Below are 17,009 nucleotides of genomic sequence, written 5' to 3' on the forward strand. Positions count from 1 at the left end.
TGTATCCCTTTGCACATCCCAGTCCAGGGTTTGACTTTGGTAAAGGCAGAGTCTGAGTGTTTATGTAAAAGGGGAGGGGGGGAACCGAAAAGAAAACACTTAGCTTCTTTGGCGAGCTACCGGATGAAACAGCTGAAATCCAAGAAGCCCTGTGGTGAGGAGAGAGAGATTGCGAGCACAACAGGAAGAAGCCGTAGCCCCAGTGGCAAAGGTTGAGTTTTCCTATGGCAAGCACACTTCTCTCCCGGAACGAACGCTCTCTCCCCGAAAGCTGCTGACAGGACTTTGGCAAAGTCTCATCCTCCCGCTCTCTGATAAGCTAAGCCCCATTTTATATTTAACTCACTGCGGAGCAGGAGGGGCGGAGTGGTATAAGGGGAGTAGTTTATAAGGGGAGCAGTGGCAGTGTTCTCGTCAGTCCTCTTCCTCCAGCTCAGCCTCCCCTCTGGAGCCCTTCTCCCACCCCCTCCTTTCCGCGTCCAGCCCTGAGCGGCTGGTGGGGAACGCGAGCGGAGAGGAGACACGCAGAGAGCCAGAGAGGGGTGTGCGCAAAAGGGAAACAGGCTGCCAAGCCAGGGAATTCCTTCCAATTTGAAAAGGAAGTCGGCTGACGTGAGTTGGTGAATTAGTTGAATTTACCATCCTTTTATGTGTAATATTTGCCTTTGGAAACAAAAATGAACTTTGCGGAGGGAGAGGACGCTAAGAGGTACTGCATTAAAACGAAACATGTGGCCATCATCTGTGCGGTGGTGGTGGGGGTAGGATTGATAGTAGGACTTTCCGTGGGCTTGACCAGGTCCAGCAGCCCCACCGGGGACGCCGGGCAGGGCCCAGCTCCGGTCCCTTCCCAAGTCCCTTCCACTGAGAGCCCTCCGGAGGACCAGGGGGTCTGCCCTGCCAGCGAAGACGAAAGTGGAGACTGGAAAAACTTCAGGCTGCCAGACTTCATCAACCCAGTGCACTATGACTTGGAGGTGAAGCCCCTGCTGGAGGAGGACACGTACACAGGGAGCGTGACCATCTCCATCAACGTGAGCGCGCCCACCCGGTACCTGTGGCTGCACCTGCGGGAGACCAGGATCACCCAGCTCCCCGAGCTGAAGAGGTCCTCCGGGGAGCAGGTGCAAGTCAGGCGGTGCTTCGAGTACAAAAAGCAGGAGTATGTGGTGATGGAGGCGGAAGAAGAGCTTACACCCAGCAGTGGCGACGGTGCCTACCTCCTGACCATGAAGTTCGCCGGCTGGCTGAACGGCTCGCTCGTGGGATTTTACAGAACGACGTACAAGGAGAATGGGCAAATCAAGTAAATATTCATTTTTGCTTTATTTACCCTCAGCTCACATATTTGCTTTCCACTTCTTTCCTTTTCCTTTTCACTTTCCCCCTTTTAATTGTTTTGTTGGTCTGTTACCTAAACTTGGTTTCGATTCTGCCTGTTCACCTGGGAAACAAAAACTCTTGCCCTGTGGTATTTTCCAAGCCTATCAGAAAACTTGAAAGTACAGAGTGAGCTTCCTGGAGTCCAAAGAATCAGTGTAAGTCTCTAATTTCATCAGGAAAAATCATAAGGTACTACATCCTGTCCGAATGCAGAAACTGCTTACAGAAACTACCTCCAGATTTTTTTAAAAATACATGTGTTTGGTAAATTTCATGGCCATGGTTTTGGGCTATATGACAATGATTTAAAAGTGAACTTTTAAATATATATTACACTAAATTTAAGTGGAAGTCAATAAATGTTAATTATAATTTTGAGTGTTTTATTGGAGAAGAGATGTTGAAAGGGTATGTAAAATCCACAGAATTGTCTTTGCGTCTTTATCTAGGAAGGAAGGCAGGAGTCTGTCTGTCTTTATCTTGTATGGCCAGAACTATGTTTCACACTTAAGCTTTTAATAAACACTCATTGAGTTCACACATTAGTGGCGGCATATGGATAACTCTTTGGGCTTACTGTCCATCACTCAATATGCAATGGTTTTTTGCAACATAAATGATATATTAAGTGATTAAGAATATAAAGATATATCAAGAAATTAATATATGGGGGCGCCTGGGTGGCTCAGTCGTTAAGCGTCTGCCTTCGGCTCAGGTCATGATCCCAGGGTCCTGGGATCGAGCCCCGCATGGGGCTCCCTGTTCACCGGGAAGCCTGCTTCTCCCTCTCCCACTCCCCCAGCTTGTGTTCCCTCTCTCGCTGTCTCTCTCTCTCTGTCAAATAAATAAATAAAATCTTTAAAAAAAAAAGAAATTAATATATGTATTTTTGCATTTCTGAGTTTAGCAAAGATGGTTACTTGCCTTGACAATCAATCAGATGCTATTACTAGAACTATGTTAAGGGCATAAACTCTCTCAATGAATTAAAAAAAAAACTTCACTCTGTGGGTGTGGGCCTTGCATCAGGAAGGAAGGCTATACTGAGGTTATCAGTGAACTTGAAACTGCTTTGACTTTTGCTTTTGTGGATTCTTGACAGGCAAATCATTAGGAAACCTTAGTGTCACAGTTCAGAAATATGAGTCTGGGGCCAGCCCACTGAATATCCCCTCCCTGTGTTGTTTTAAGCATCTTACAGAGCAAAGTAAAGCTTTTGGTCAAAATTCTTCCTATTGTTTGTCAGAGAGACCCAGGGACTAAAATGAAATGTTTAAGTATCCCTATATTACTGTGGGATACACTAATAAATCGAATAGAAACGATAGTTTGAAAAAAATATTTGAAGGGAACATGCTCATATACTGTATCTTCATATCACTGGCAATAAAACAAGCTTCTTTATTGTTGACATATATTTTTTCTGTTTATAAAAATTAAAAATAATGAAAGCATGGAAAATTATAAAGAAGGAAAATCAGAAGAAACTATAAAGAGAAACTTCACATCCAGTGGTAACTTTGGTTACATGTTAATGAATATTTTTTTAGGCAATCAAATTGTAATTATATAATATCTATGTATCTATCTGTATACCTTTTGACTTCATGTAAGCATTTCCTCTCATTCTTCCATATTTTCAAGAATCTGATTTTAAAAGGCTGTGCATGAATGCACTGTTATGTTTTTAAGACCTGTTTCCTAATACTGGATATTTAAATTGCTTTCAGTATTCATCACAATAAAAGCGTCAGAAAAGAACATAGTTGTAATAAACCTTTAGGAATATATCTGTTTATTTCCTTATGTTAGGATATATTCAATAAAGTAGAATTGCTGGGTCAAAGAGTACAAATATATCAAGAAACTTGTCACATTTATTTTGTTTACTTCATAAATAACACACATTCACTCCAGAAAACTTGGAAAATAGAGGAAATTTTATCAGTGAAGTATAGCCATTATTAGTATTTAGGCAGATATTCTTCCAGGATTTTTTCTGAATACAGATAAAGATGGCATTATGTTGTACGTTGTATTGTGTAACCTGTTTTTAGAATGTATCAAAACTTTAACATGGGGGCGCCTGGGTGGCTCAGTCGTTAAGCGTCTGCCTTCAGCTCAGGTCATGATCCCAGGGTCCTGGGATCGAGCCCCGCATCGGGCTCCCTGCTCCGCGGGAAGCCTGCTTCTCCCTCTCCCTCTCCCACTCCCCCTGCTTGTGTTCCCTCTCTCGCTGTGTCTCTCTCTGTCAAATAAATAAATAAAATCTTTAAAAAAAAAAAAAAAAAACTTTAACATGGTTTGGTAGATGACTTAATGGATACATGATAGTCTATTATATGAATATAATGTACTTTATTCCACTTTTCCATTAAATTTGGGCATTTAAGTTTCTCCTACTTTTTTACCTTTTTTATAAACACCTATAAAAATATAATATAATATAAAAAATTCCTAATAAAAATATGTATAACATACATAACATTTTATAATAATTCTATGGGAAATTTCGTAGGAAGCTGGCCCAAACTGTATATGTACGGATGCATGCATTTGTGTGTATGTATACACACATGTACGTATATATAACATACGCATGCGCCTGTGTGTCTCTCCAAACTGACTTTCAAAAATACATCTCAAATTACATTTCTACAAACAATGAGTAAAAGTGCCTATTTCTCTGAGCTTCACTAAGGATTAAATGAGTTTTTAAAGTGTTCCCAGTTTGGGAAGGAAAGGCATAATATTTGGAAGGATATCCACCTTCAAGAGATTCTAAAAATTCACTAGTTGAATTGAAAACAAGTCAAAACTTTCAAGTGATTATTGCTAAGACTTTAAAATTGTTTCTTGGGTTGAGAAAACAGTAGAAACTTCGTCTGAGTAAAGCCACCAAAATATTATAAAAACTCTATACACTACAGGAAGGCCAAAAAATATGGAACAAGATTCCATTAGTAAATTTCTTTATGGACTCTATAAGATTACAGAAGCATTATATACTAAAATATATATTATTCATTTGACTCTGGATTATCTTACTGTACCAATAAATTTTACCATAAAGTATATACTTGAGAGCTCATATGCTGAAACTTGGCTGTCGTAATGGTTGGCCAGCAAGACTGGTGAGAGAGGCGGGCCCAGGTGGGTTCTCACGGAGGACTGGTAATGCTGAGCTCGTCTGCTCTCCGTGGTAGCGGTTGAGGCTCTCACGTTACCCAGGATGCTGCTAGTTCAGCCCTGTATACGTGCTTTTGGAACAGTTCTGCACATACTCAGTAACCTCATTTAGGTTAAATGGAACACTTTTTGTTTTTCTTGTTATGAAATATTTCAAGCATAGAAGGAGAGTCCATTGTTCTTGTGTTTGTTTGTTTTTTTTTCAAGCCTGTAAGTAAAGTAACATTTTGACAATGCAGGCCTATGGAAGGTTCTCATCCACAGCGCCCACATAAGGATGCAGGAGTGAGTTCCCTGGGAGCAGCACTATTCTTTCATATTATACAGTGAGCTGTGTAATATTTGATGCTGTTACAATTTAAAATGCCATCATAGCAATATATTTTTAAGCATCAGTCAAATTGTATTTTCTGACTCTTTTGTCGTATTGTAAAATTTAACTCCAGGACTGAGTATTAGCAGTTGCATATTATTATTGGGATATTATCATTGCAACCACAGTGCAAACTAAATATGAGTGTGCTCAATAGTAGTAAATCAAGTAAAATTACTTGATTTCTGCAAATACAACCAGGACTTGAACTCGAACTTCACAGAGAAGAGTCAACTCTCTGGGCTTCTTTCCCTCAAAGTTCAGAGGCAAGAGGAGAGTTGGAGAAGAAGATAGAGCCAGTTTAGAGCTCCCTGGCAATGATAGCCATAGCATCTTGCTGGGGGCAGAGTTGTAGTGAGGCTTAGGAGAAGAAAGTTTGAGTTTAGAGGTCGCTTTTCCTACTCAGATCTGTTCCTTATGATCAGAAGAAGCCACTTTTAAAAGGATTGAAAGCTTTGGAGTGTTTTTCTGCACACACCACCAATACCCTCCACACTCTTACCATGTTACGTAGCATTTCCAGTTGCTCTCTTCCCAAGCAGAGTTCCCCTCTACTCACATCTCCAAAGTGTATACTATTTTCTTCTCTCCAACGGCCAGCATTTCCTTCTTAGCGTTTGAACTACCTTTACACAGCATTTTCCAACTTGCTGTTCCACAGAGTTCCAGTTGCATAGGATATTAATAGCCATTATCAGAAAAAAAGCAGGGGAGGGATTCTGTGGCCAAATTAGTTTGGACAATAATACTAAATACAAAAATGATGTATTTCTTCTTCTTCTTTTTTTTAAGTCTCTTCTGAGAGACTTTTATATAATAACATCCACTATGAACCTCTAGAGACTGCCATGAATCTCTGGAGTATGCAGTTTCCCAACGGTATGAGACCGTGGAATCTTCCGCAGCTGGGAGTTGGGCTGTCCCTCTCTTGTTCACTAGCTAGCACAGTGAGTACTTAAATATTGCTGAATGGATATATAGAAACATTTTCACATAGGCTCTCCCATGACCAATGTCCTCTGGCACATGCTGGGATGTGCTGCAGAGCCCCAGCCCTTTTCCCATTAAGGAGTCCACTTTCCACCAATAACATCTCTATCTTCCCACTCAGTCAGGATGGACATTTTGCCTTGGTTCCTTTTCTCCCCATCTCATTGAATGGAAGAGGAATTGATAAAAACTTTTTTTTTTTTTTTTTGACTTGGGAATGCAGTCTTCATATTTTAAGGACTGAGAATCTTTGGCATTAACAGGAATTACAAGAATTTACAAGAGGGACAGATGGTTTCTAGTTTGGGTTTTCTTGGTGTTTACAGCATTGCTAGGATTGAAGCTGAATTCTGATATAATGGTGGGATTGCAAAAGGCAAAGGCAAGTAAGAATCTAAAAGCAGGTAAAAAGGAAAGGCACTAAGTCAGAAAAACAGAGTGAGGATGAGAAATTAGTTTGTAGGAGAGGTTTATATGAAGAGGCTAGCTAGAGATAACTCTGGAAAGCCTGTCAGGGAAAAGAAAGAAAGGATAGCTAATGGCAGGCATGTAGGAAATATTAACTCGTGACTATTTAGGTGGTTGGTGAAGGAAAGAGTTAAATCCATGTGTGGGTATTTGGGAGATATTGCAGTGATCCCAGAAAGAGAAGATGGGGATCAGATAGGACAGTGATTCCAGGACAGACAGAAGAGGACACGATGGAGAAAATAGGAGGTAACATGGTCAGGATTTGCAGACTGACTATAGGAAAGGGATGAGTTAGTTATGGATAGAGAATGCCCCAGTTATCAGATCTGATAGCTCACACATTTACCTGATACTGGAAATAGAAGAGAAGAACCAGGTTTAGGAGGGAAGAACGTCATGAGTTTGTTGTCAGATGCCTGTCAGGCATCCAGGAGGACATGTCCAGTAGGCATTTGGATAAATAAGTCTGAAGCACAAGGTTAGGTCCTCTGAGAAAGATTAGGAGTTCAGTGGAAACATGGCAGGAGAGAAACCAGTGAGATGACCTTAGTTAAGTCTGTGTGTGGTAAATTCTCACATGCAGGGATATGTATACTCATTTGTGCATTTGGTCTTGAAATTTTAGTTGTATGTCAGTTTATTCATTATATTCTCAGACTGATATGTTATCAGTGTACCCATTATCAATAAAGAATAGACTTTTTTTTTTTTTGGCCTTTTTACTTGTTGCAGGAGGCCTGGTGATTTCTTTTATTTTGCAAGCAAGGAAACAACAGGAAACTTTACTTGACCTTGAATGGCTTCTACATAGAAAAAAAGCAACTGGAAAATAAATTTCAATAATTAACTGGTTCATTCAAACCACCATAAAAATATGCTGGAGTCTGGGGGCGCCTGGGTGGCTCAGTTGGTTAAACGACTGACTCTTGATTTGGGCTCAGGTCATGATCTCAGGGTCCTGGGATCGAGCCCCGCAGTGCGTTGGGCTCCCTGCTCAGTGGGGAGCCTGCTTCTCCCTCTGCCTCTGTCCCTCCCCCGTGCTCACACACACATGCTTTCTCTGTCTCTCTCAAATCCTTAAAAAAATACGTTGGAGTCTGAATAATCTAGATGGGTTGTCTTGCACTAATCAGCTCCCCTACTTAATTCTGGAACCCTTTACTTAGTCTGCATAGACTCTTAGCAACTGTGGCTGCCTCCCCTGCATCAGATGGTCTTTGTTTAAGGTTTTCACCCTGACCTTGCCCTTTATTTAGCTGGTTTAAGTTACTAAATTGCTGAACATAACCCAAGAGTCTTCTTTGGAAACAGTGTGCCAGATGATTTATGAGGTAATCAAGTAATTCTTTTTAAAGTTGATTCAGAGTGAAGTGGTCTGTGACTTGCATCCTCACCCCCTCTTTCTCCAACTTTCTCTAAAGTCACCTTGAACTGATGTACAAGGATTTCTTCCCTTTTGTAAATTAATAAGCTACACAGGATTGTATTTTTAATGTGCCGGGTCTAGTAAGTGACTTATTAACATGACATAGAGAGGCCCCTATGGAAAAACGGTTTAGCTCAGCACATTTGTCTGGGATTATAATTATTCAGGACATGCTCAGGAGTCACTCCTGAACGTACTGTGCTCTCAGCCAGGTTTTTTCCCACTGATTTGCAGCACAACGCATCTGATTATAAAAGGAAGTTTCAATCACCAAGTAAAACCTCCCCAAAGAAGTTATGATCTAAAGTTGTTTTGCATCTTATATACCTTGTTTTAAAATTTGCAAATATGGGGCGCCTGCGTGGTTCAGTCATTAAGCATCTGCCTTCGGCTCAGGTCATGACGGATTGAGCCCTGCATCGGGCTCCCTGCTCGGCGGGGAGCCTGCTTCTCCCTCTCACTCCCCTTGCTTGTGTTCCCTCTCTCGCTGTGTCTCTCTCTGTCAAATAAATAAATAAAATCTTTTAAAAGAATAAAATAAAATTTGCAAATATTTGGAAAACTTCAGTAACTTTGGATGGAATTTAGCATATAAAAGTAGGGGCTTTTGAGTTCTACAGGAGTTCATGAGAAAAAAATCACAAGTTACTATTGAAAAATATCGTTATATTGCCTATAGTATTTATACACTGAGTACTTTTGTTCCAGTATAGATACTCCTGTTTAATGGATGAATTTTGAAGTCTGTTCATTATGGAAAATGCATTCACAGAAAGCATAGTTAGCCTTCTGGAGTTAAAGAAAATAGATGAGGTGTATCCTAATCCTATCATGTAAATGTGAAGGGAATTTCAAATATATTACTCCATGTGATCTACCCCTTCTCACCCCCACATAACCCTGTGAAAAGTCCAGATGTACTTTGGTAACTGGGTTTGATAGATCAGGACTCTAAGAATCAGTATGTTTTGTGACTGGCACAAGATCACACTTCATTTTTTTTTTTTTTTTTAAGATCACACTTTAAAGGGCTGAAGTAGGCTTGGAATCTTGGAATTTTTACTCTTAGAAGAGGGTATTCCCCGGCGTGCCTGGGTGGCTCAGTCGGTTAAGCATCCGACTCTTGATTTCAGCTCAGGTCATGATCTCGGCTCAGGTCATGATCTTGGCTCAGGCCATGATCTCGGGGGTCCCAGGATGGAGCCCCACATTAGGCTCCCTGCTCAGTGGGGAATCTGTTTCTGCCTCTGTCTCTTCACCACCCCCTTGTGCACTTTCTTTCAGATAAATGAATAAAATCTTAAAAAAAAAAGAAAAAAGAAGAAGGTTTCCCCCCCTGAAATCATATTGGCTCTGTACTCTTAAAAAAGAAAACAATACATATTTGGTAGCCATTCTGGTTGTTGAATGCAACTTTACCTACATCACTTTACTTACATCAATCACTATAATTGAGCTGGACTTGATGTGATTAGCGTTCACTGACAGGACACTGAGATGGACCAAATGCACGACACACAGACGCCACCAACACCGTTCTGCTCCATTTCCAAAGGCAGGTTCCGAGATACTCTAATTTAGGGAGGCAACTTTTGTGTATAATCAAGCACAACCTCTTTTAAAGAGAGAAGGTGAGGAACGACTGAAAGTTCTCTATTTTGGGTACTTGAGGGTATGAACTTTAGCACAGAGCAGAGACTGAAACAGAGCATTTGGAAACTTACCAATGGCTATTGCTTTGAAAAGTGGAATCCCACTCCCTCCTCACCCTGACCCCCTACCCTCTCTCTCCCTCTCTCATGCGTGAGCAAGCACACACACACACACACACACACACATACACACACACACACACTCCTAGTCCCAAATTAGTTAGCTGGCTTATTTCTGAAGTGTGACTAAGCTGAAACATTCTTGCAGAGAGTGATTTTTCCCTTTCTTCTGCCTCTGGAAGAAATCAGAAGCCAGAAGAATTCAGAAGAAAAGGCAGCTGACTAAACATGGGGCTGGAGCTTGGTGGAGCTTATTGTAAAACCTTAGTACCCTGGGAAAGTGTGCGGGTTTCTTTATATCCTGATGTGTTTGCAATTCTCTCCAGTCTGCACACTGTTAGAAACTTCAACTAAGCTGCTACCATCACAAAAACTAATCAGTAACGACTCTATGGAAGAATAAATTCTTGAGGCTTTTTGGATAAGTTATCTTGACAGAATTTCAAACTTACAGAAAAATTACAAAAATAGTACAAAGAACTCCTAGAAACATTTTACTCAGATTCACCAATTGTTAACATTTTGTCCTATTTCCCCTCCAACCCCATGCCTCTGTCTCTGTCTCTCTCTCCATTTACAGTATTTGACACATTATTTCCCTTTACATCTCTATATTCAGTGTATGTTTCTTAAGTACAGGGACATTCCCCACCGTTAGCCCAGTGCAGTTATCAAAATCAGAAAATTTAACATTGATACCATACAATTATCTAATCCACAGTCATAATCAAATTTCATCAATTAACCCAAAAATGCCCTTCTGAGCTATTTTTTCTCAGTCCAGGATCCAGTCTGGATTCATGCATTGCATATGCCTTTTTTAGATTCCTTCATACTGGAACGGTCCCTTAGCCTTTCTCTGTCTTTCATAACCTTGATATTTTTGAAGAGTACAGGCCACTTATTTTGAGAAGGTTCCTCAATTTCAGTTTATCTGACTCTCCTCATGATTTAAAAAGGCAAGTCAAGCAGTTTTTGTCAGCAATTTCACAGAAGCGGTGCCGTGTCCCTCTCAGGAAATCCTATCAGGAGACAGATTACCTTTGTTTGTCCGGTGATTAGCGATTCTGTCCTTGATCACTTGCTTAAGGTGGTGCCCAACAGTTTCCCCACTGTAAAGTTACAGTTTTTCTCTTTGTATGTAATTTTCAGAGAGATTCTTTGAAACCACTCAGATACCCCTTTCTTCAAACTGTCGCCCTCTTGTTTTGGTATCCACTGATGATTTTTCTAAAGCCATCATTCCTCCTAAAATCATTAATAGGAAATCTACTGTAAAAAACCCCAGCTTCCCCTACCCCCCCATATATATATCAGAATAAGGATTCGTGGATTCTTATTTTAGTCAATGGGTTATAATTTCATTATTTACTTTGACATTATAATTCCCCCAGATTTGACCAGTGGTAGTCCACTCAAGTGGGCTTCTGTGTCCTTTGACTTGTTTCCATGATCCTTTGAGAACTTCCTTACTTTGGGGCAAAGCAAGATGTTCCAGGATCATCTTGGACTTTTCCTGACTCCTCACTGGAATTGGCCATTTCTCTAAGGAGTCTGGTTCCTTTGAGTGGAGAGTGGTATTTAGAAATCATCATCTGGGAACTAGCTGTGCTCATTTGCTCCAAGCTTGTCAGTGCTCCTAGTTCTGCTCGGCAGACAGAATTCAGAAATATATGTCTCAGTTTGGATTTTTATAGCCATCTACTTATATCTACACAAAAAATCATTGAATTTATACCAAACCCGCAATTACAATTCAATATCAAGGATACATTCTAGTCTTTCCCCTTTACAGATTTGTAACTCTCTTCCCCAACAGTGAGAAGCCTGCCTTCCATTATCCTCATTTTTTTTTTCATTTGCTGAAGCCTAGAATACAGAAAAGGTTGTTTCTGAATTGCTAACTATACTACCACAAAATACAACTTATTTGCTAGAACTTACTGCTCATTTACAATTATTTTTCAGTAAAATTTATGTATATTTGTTTGTTTAACCGCACACAAACCTAATGGACACAATTCAATGAATTTTGACAAATGCATACATCTTTGTTACCCACATCCCTTATAAGATAGATTTTTTTCAATCGTCCCAGCAAGTTCTCTCCCTCAGTCAATTGTCTCAAAAAGACAGCCACTTTTCTGGTTTTAATTTTTACAGATGAGGTTTCTTGGCTGAGCTTTGAGCAAGTAATTTTTATATCTAGAAAGGTTTTTTTTAATAAATTAAAAAATATTGTAATTTCTTGTAGAAGGGTGTTGACCTATGGCATATTATTTCTTAGATCCATTAATGTATATAATACATCTTTGAACCAAAATGAAATGCAGACTCTTACCATGGCCCCTGCTGACCAGCCAAACTCTTTTTTTGGCCCCAGTCCCTCTGGTTCACTGGACTTCAGCCACATTGGACACCTTTCAGGTCCTCAACCACATGAAGTTCATTCCTAGCAACTGGGCCCTTGCTGTTCTCTCTGCTAGAATACATTTTTCTTACGCTTACCCTGTCTGGCTTTTTGTCATCACTCAGATCTCAGCAAACCATTACCTACTCCAAGAGATTGCCCCTGACTATTTTACCTAATGGTGCTCACAATTTTTCCTAGGTTCTTCTCTGTCACTTACCCTGTTTTATTTTCCATATATCTTTCATCACTCTCCTGATATGTTTATTTAGTCTTTGTTATTCCCTTAGCCCCTAGAATAATCCCTGGTAAATGTGTTTGTGTGTGTGGTGTGGGGGCAGGGGAGGGGTATGGAAGGAAAGGATTCAATAAATATTGGATGAAGGAAAGATCTAATGATTTAGCTTGGTATTCTTTTTCATGTACCTGAAGGACAAAATACTGTCCTTACCCAAATTGTTAATGAACATGTCAACATTGCTTTCTTTGCTTGCTGCTGCAAACTCCTCCTTTCTTTTCTAATTTTTACTTTGCTTACTCTTCTAATGAGCAAATATACAATGCCTTACTATGATATAACTGTGTAAAAAACACATATATATTTTTTGATTTTTTTGAAATACTATTTCCACTTTGAAATGTTGGAAACATTAAAATTAACATTTTAATTTACACAGGCATTTGCCTAGTTAGAGCAATATAAAAAATGGTGTCTCTTTTCAAAAGCAGGCTTTCAGCCTGGCCAAAGTTTGTTTCACCTGGGAGATTACTCAGAGCACTGCGTTTGTGTGGAAATGAAATTGGAGTTTGTCCCTGGTACAACATAAATAAGAAAGAATGTGTCATGAGAGACAGGAGCTGGGGATTCTGAAAGATACTCCTCTGCTCCGGGACAGGACACAGCTGCTCCCTCTCACAAGGACAATTAGAAACAAATCCTTGAGTTTGGCTTTGTGTTTATCTACTTGTTACTCGATGGCTTTCGGGTGGAAAGAGTGATAGCTCATAATTGGGTTTATTTTTGCTTATCTACAGTTCACAGATTTTTAGTTATGGCACCAAAATATCAAGGGATGCATATAAAAAATCTGAAGCAGTTTCCAGATATTCATTTATTTGTTAATCTGAAAAATCCAAAAAGACTATTTGATTGTTTTCTGGATAGAAGATCAATCATTTTAAGAAATGCAGTATAATTATATAGTAGTTATAATTATACACAATTGTAATCACACAGTTGACTTTTTGTATAAGACTAGAAACACAGGGGTTGTCAGAAGAGGTGACATGTATTTTGTTTGTGTGTTTGCTTCTAAGGAGCATAGCGGCCACTGATCACGAACCAACAGATGCCAGAAAATCCTTCCCTTGTTTTGATGAGCCCAACAAAAAAGCAACTTATACAATATCCATCATCCACCCCAAAGAATATAAGGCAGTTTCAAATATGCCGGTGGAGGTAAGTACTTTAAAAATTTTTTTTGTTTATGCAGATCGTCAATTTATAATATCAGGTAAGTTATCTTCTTTTGCTATGAGAGAACCCACTGAATTCTCAAATTAAATGTGCTCCCATAGTTCATTTAGAGGCTTGAAAACACATTTTGGCAATATTTTTTCTTTGAATCCTAAAAATCTTTAACCTAATGTATCATAGGTCAAAACACCATGGTTGGGCTCCAAACAAGAATGACTACAGTAGACACTCCTCAACTGGGCTCTGCCTAACTGAAAGAACCCCTTAGTTCTGACAGACTAATGACAAACTCATGGAATTAGAGACTTAAAAATATTCCTGAGCCTGGTCACCGTTCTTGGTTTTCAGTTGAATATAAGCCCAGTGTTTAAGACAGAGCTACTGCAAAAACCCATCACTTAACTATTGGAGTATAGAACCAAGTCCAAGAAAACCCATGCCCATAGATTTCCTAGTAAACAAGTAGTCCTCATGAAACGTTAACAAAAAATAGGCTCCAGTAAGTTCTGTCTGTATAATTATTGGCATAAGACTTTTTCCCCTGTTACCACTCCTCAACCACAGAACGGGTAATGCAGCTAACTAAAGTGTCATTACCTAAAGTTGGGGGTATTGTACCTTATACATATAATAAAGGCACATATCTTGACATGTAAAAAGGTCGGGCTCATCCTTAGATATAATTGTCACCTACCTAATACCAGAAAAACACCCAGCCTAAATTATATCTCCCATCTTTCTGATCCACTATCTGAAATGTCACCATTGAAATTCATCCCTTTTAATGATAAATATTCCTCCAAAAAACAAGAACAAAATAAAGCAAACAAAAGCTTTAGGAGAGTTGTAAAGTAAATTGTGTCAGCCATCTGTGCCTCGTTTATCGATTTGTTTTCTTCTGGTGTTGGTCACCCGACCCATTGTGTTTTGACTGCAGAAGAAAGAGGAGAGGATACACTTAAAGTCTGACCCACTAATTTAGAAGACTGGGTCAGCGTAAAAGGCCCTTTGAATGTTCCATCTGGAAGGAGGAGGGCAGGTGGGAGGAGAGAGGATGCAAACCTTACCAGCCTCTAGCTTTAGACCTCCCAGATGACCTTTGCATTTTGCAGAGTATATTTCCTCACCTGTCACTTGTTCCAGGTAATAGTCCCGGAAGAGGGAGAATATTCTGGGTCGTTAGGCGATCAAAACTGACACTGCTAGTTCTCGTTGTAGAGTAACTTTGCCGGCGCTCGGACACTTCTCTCCCAGCACTTGCACTCGCAGGCTTGCTTGTCAAGGAGGATCGATTCTAGTCCAGCCTGCCTCCCTTAACCCCCCCGTGAGAGCTTCCCAGCTTCCCCCAGTGGTGATCTACTGTGTGGCTGCAGGGCGTGTGGAAGTATTTAAACAATGGTAGCCTGAGTTGGGCAAGTATCCATGGATGGAGTAGGACCGCTGATTGGCAGTTAGGAAGACAAAGCTCGCATGGACAACAAACCGGACAGATAGAATCCATAGCGACATCAAAGAATGAAATCCTTCTCTCTGTCCATGGTAACCAAGGCAGTGACTTTAGTGATAATACCTTGGCTCTTTGATGGGAGACCCCAGCGATGGGAAAGAGAACCCAGCACCCTGCTATGCCTGGTACAGCGACTGCCCTCCCACGTCCCTATCTGCTCCTCTCTTCCTGAGTGCCAGGCACGGAGCACCAGCCTTCTCGTCATTGACGGAGCTGGTCTCCCCTCAAATGTTATGGTCAGGATGGTGTATTTAATGGAGAAAGACAAAATCCTACATCACAGCCAAAGTGGTATTTTTCCCTGGGAAACCTCATACAATGCAAAGTTGAATCACTCTTTCACAGGACTAAAAATAAATGCCTTTTCCTTCAGTCTTTTTCTTACATCACCATTCCGGGGTAAAAAGAAATGTTAAACCTAAGCTCTGACGAACCGGACTGAGAAGCCAGGTTTGGAGAAATCATTTGTCTGTCTTGTACATGATTCATCTTTTGATCAACAAAATGTTTTCTTTTGTTTCAATAGAAAGAAGAGTTGATGGACGATAAGTGGAATAGAACAACTTTCAGGAAGTCTGTCCCTATGAGCACCTACCTGGTGTGCTTTGCTGTACATCAATTTGATCGCGTTGAGAGAATATCAAATCGGGGAATACCTGTGAGTCCCATTATATTTTTAAAAATTTCCTACCTATGCATTTGTGATTAATTTTCTATGTTTTTTGAATAGTTTTTCTCCTCACATAACAGACTGGGAAAGCCCACTAGTTCTCAGGGTCCGTGAGCTTGACGATAGATACGCTGAGCAATACAGAACATCATAAGCCAAAAGGACACATGTGAGAAATAAACAAACATGACCAGCATAGGAATGACTAGGTTTGGATTATTTTAAAAGGAAAGCTCACTATAAAGACAAAGCGAGCTCCTAAGTACATTGGCACAAGTGTATTAAAATATTTGAGCATGCCCAATTTAGTGAAGCGATTGAGTATGTGTGTTTGGGTGGGGTCCTGGATGGAGACCAGAGAGGGAAGAGGAGACCACAGGAAGATGAATACCCTTCAGAGTCTACTATGCCATTCCTATATGTAATTCAAAATAAGACAACAACAGAGTGTCAAAAAATATTTTTTAAAGTGTAAGAGATAAATAAGCTTTTTAAAATCAAGATGACCAGGGTGCCTGGGTGGTGGTTCAGTCGGTTAAGCATCTGCCTCTGGCTCAGGTCCTGATCCCAGGGTCCTAGGATCAAGGGTCTTGGGATGGAGCCCTGAGTCCGAGTCTGGCTGCCTGCTCAGTGGGGAGTCTGCTTCTCCCTCTGCCCCTCCCCCTGTTCATGCTCTCTCTCTCTCTTTCTCTCTCTCTCTCAAATAAATAAAATCTTGAAAATAAAATAAATAAAATTAAGATGACCAATTCAATAATTTTCTTTTAAAAACACAAATATTTTACCTAATTTGTCTTCTCATTTTGGAGTCCCCCATTTTGCTTCTGCCCTAAACTCTTGCTTAATCTGTCTTTTGGTTCGTCTCCCACTGTGCTACATATTATATACATAAAACCTCATACTCTTTGCAATATAACTTTCGAAGGAAAAAAATCATCGCTCCCATTTTACAGAGGAGAGAATTGAAATTTACTATGTTCAAGTAATTTGCTCAAGATTACCCAGATGGCAAGTCATGGAGACTCAGATTCTTTCCAAATACCGTACCCTGCTAAACCTTCTGAAATATGATATTCTAAAAATGTCTTTACCTCTTTACCAATCACTGGAAGGAAGGGATGAATTCCTCTATTTCCCGTGAAACTGCTTCCAGAGGGAATTTAATGTCGGCTAGTAAGAGTCAAGCGTGGTTACCAGTGTGCTGCCTATACTATATCCAGATTATAGCAAGTGGGGGAATGTCCTAAGACCTATTCAAAGGGGCTGTATATGCTGATGACTTCTGTCATCTCATACCACATGTGTTGCTTTGATGTGACCTTCCGTTATCGTGAAAAGCAC

The 17,009-nt window shown here is 40.2% G+C and overlaps 1 protein-coding gene across 1 annotated transcript in view; it reads left to right on the plus strand.

Moving 5' to 3' along the window:
- The first annotated feature begins 677 nt into the window (after positions 1 to 677).
- The window catches only part of ENPEP (glutamyl aminopeptidase), an 83,891-nt gene continuing 67,559 nt past the window's right edge, over positions 678 to 17,009 (plus strand). Inside the window, exons 1-3 of the mRNA XM_032398880.1 lie at positions 678 to 1,306; positions 13,332 to 13,473; positions 15,525 to 15,656. Of these exons, the coding sequence (XP_032254771.1) occupies positions 678 to 1,306; positions 13,332 to 13,473; positions 15,525 to 15,656 (903 nt within the window). The remainder of the gene's footprint in view (positions 1,307 to 13,331; positions 13,474 to 15,524; positions 15,657 to 17,009) is intronic.

Source organism: Phoca vitulina, unplaced genomic scaffold (assembly GCF_004348235.1).
Source record: "Phoca vitulina isolate PV1807 unplaced genomic scaffold, GSC_HSeal_1.0 scaffold3, whole genome shotgun sequence".
Taxonomy (NCBI): Eukaryota; Metazoa; Chordata; class Mammalia; order Carnivora; family Phocidae; genus Phoca; species Phoca vitulina.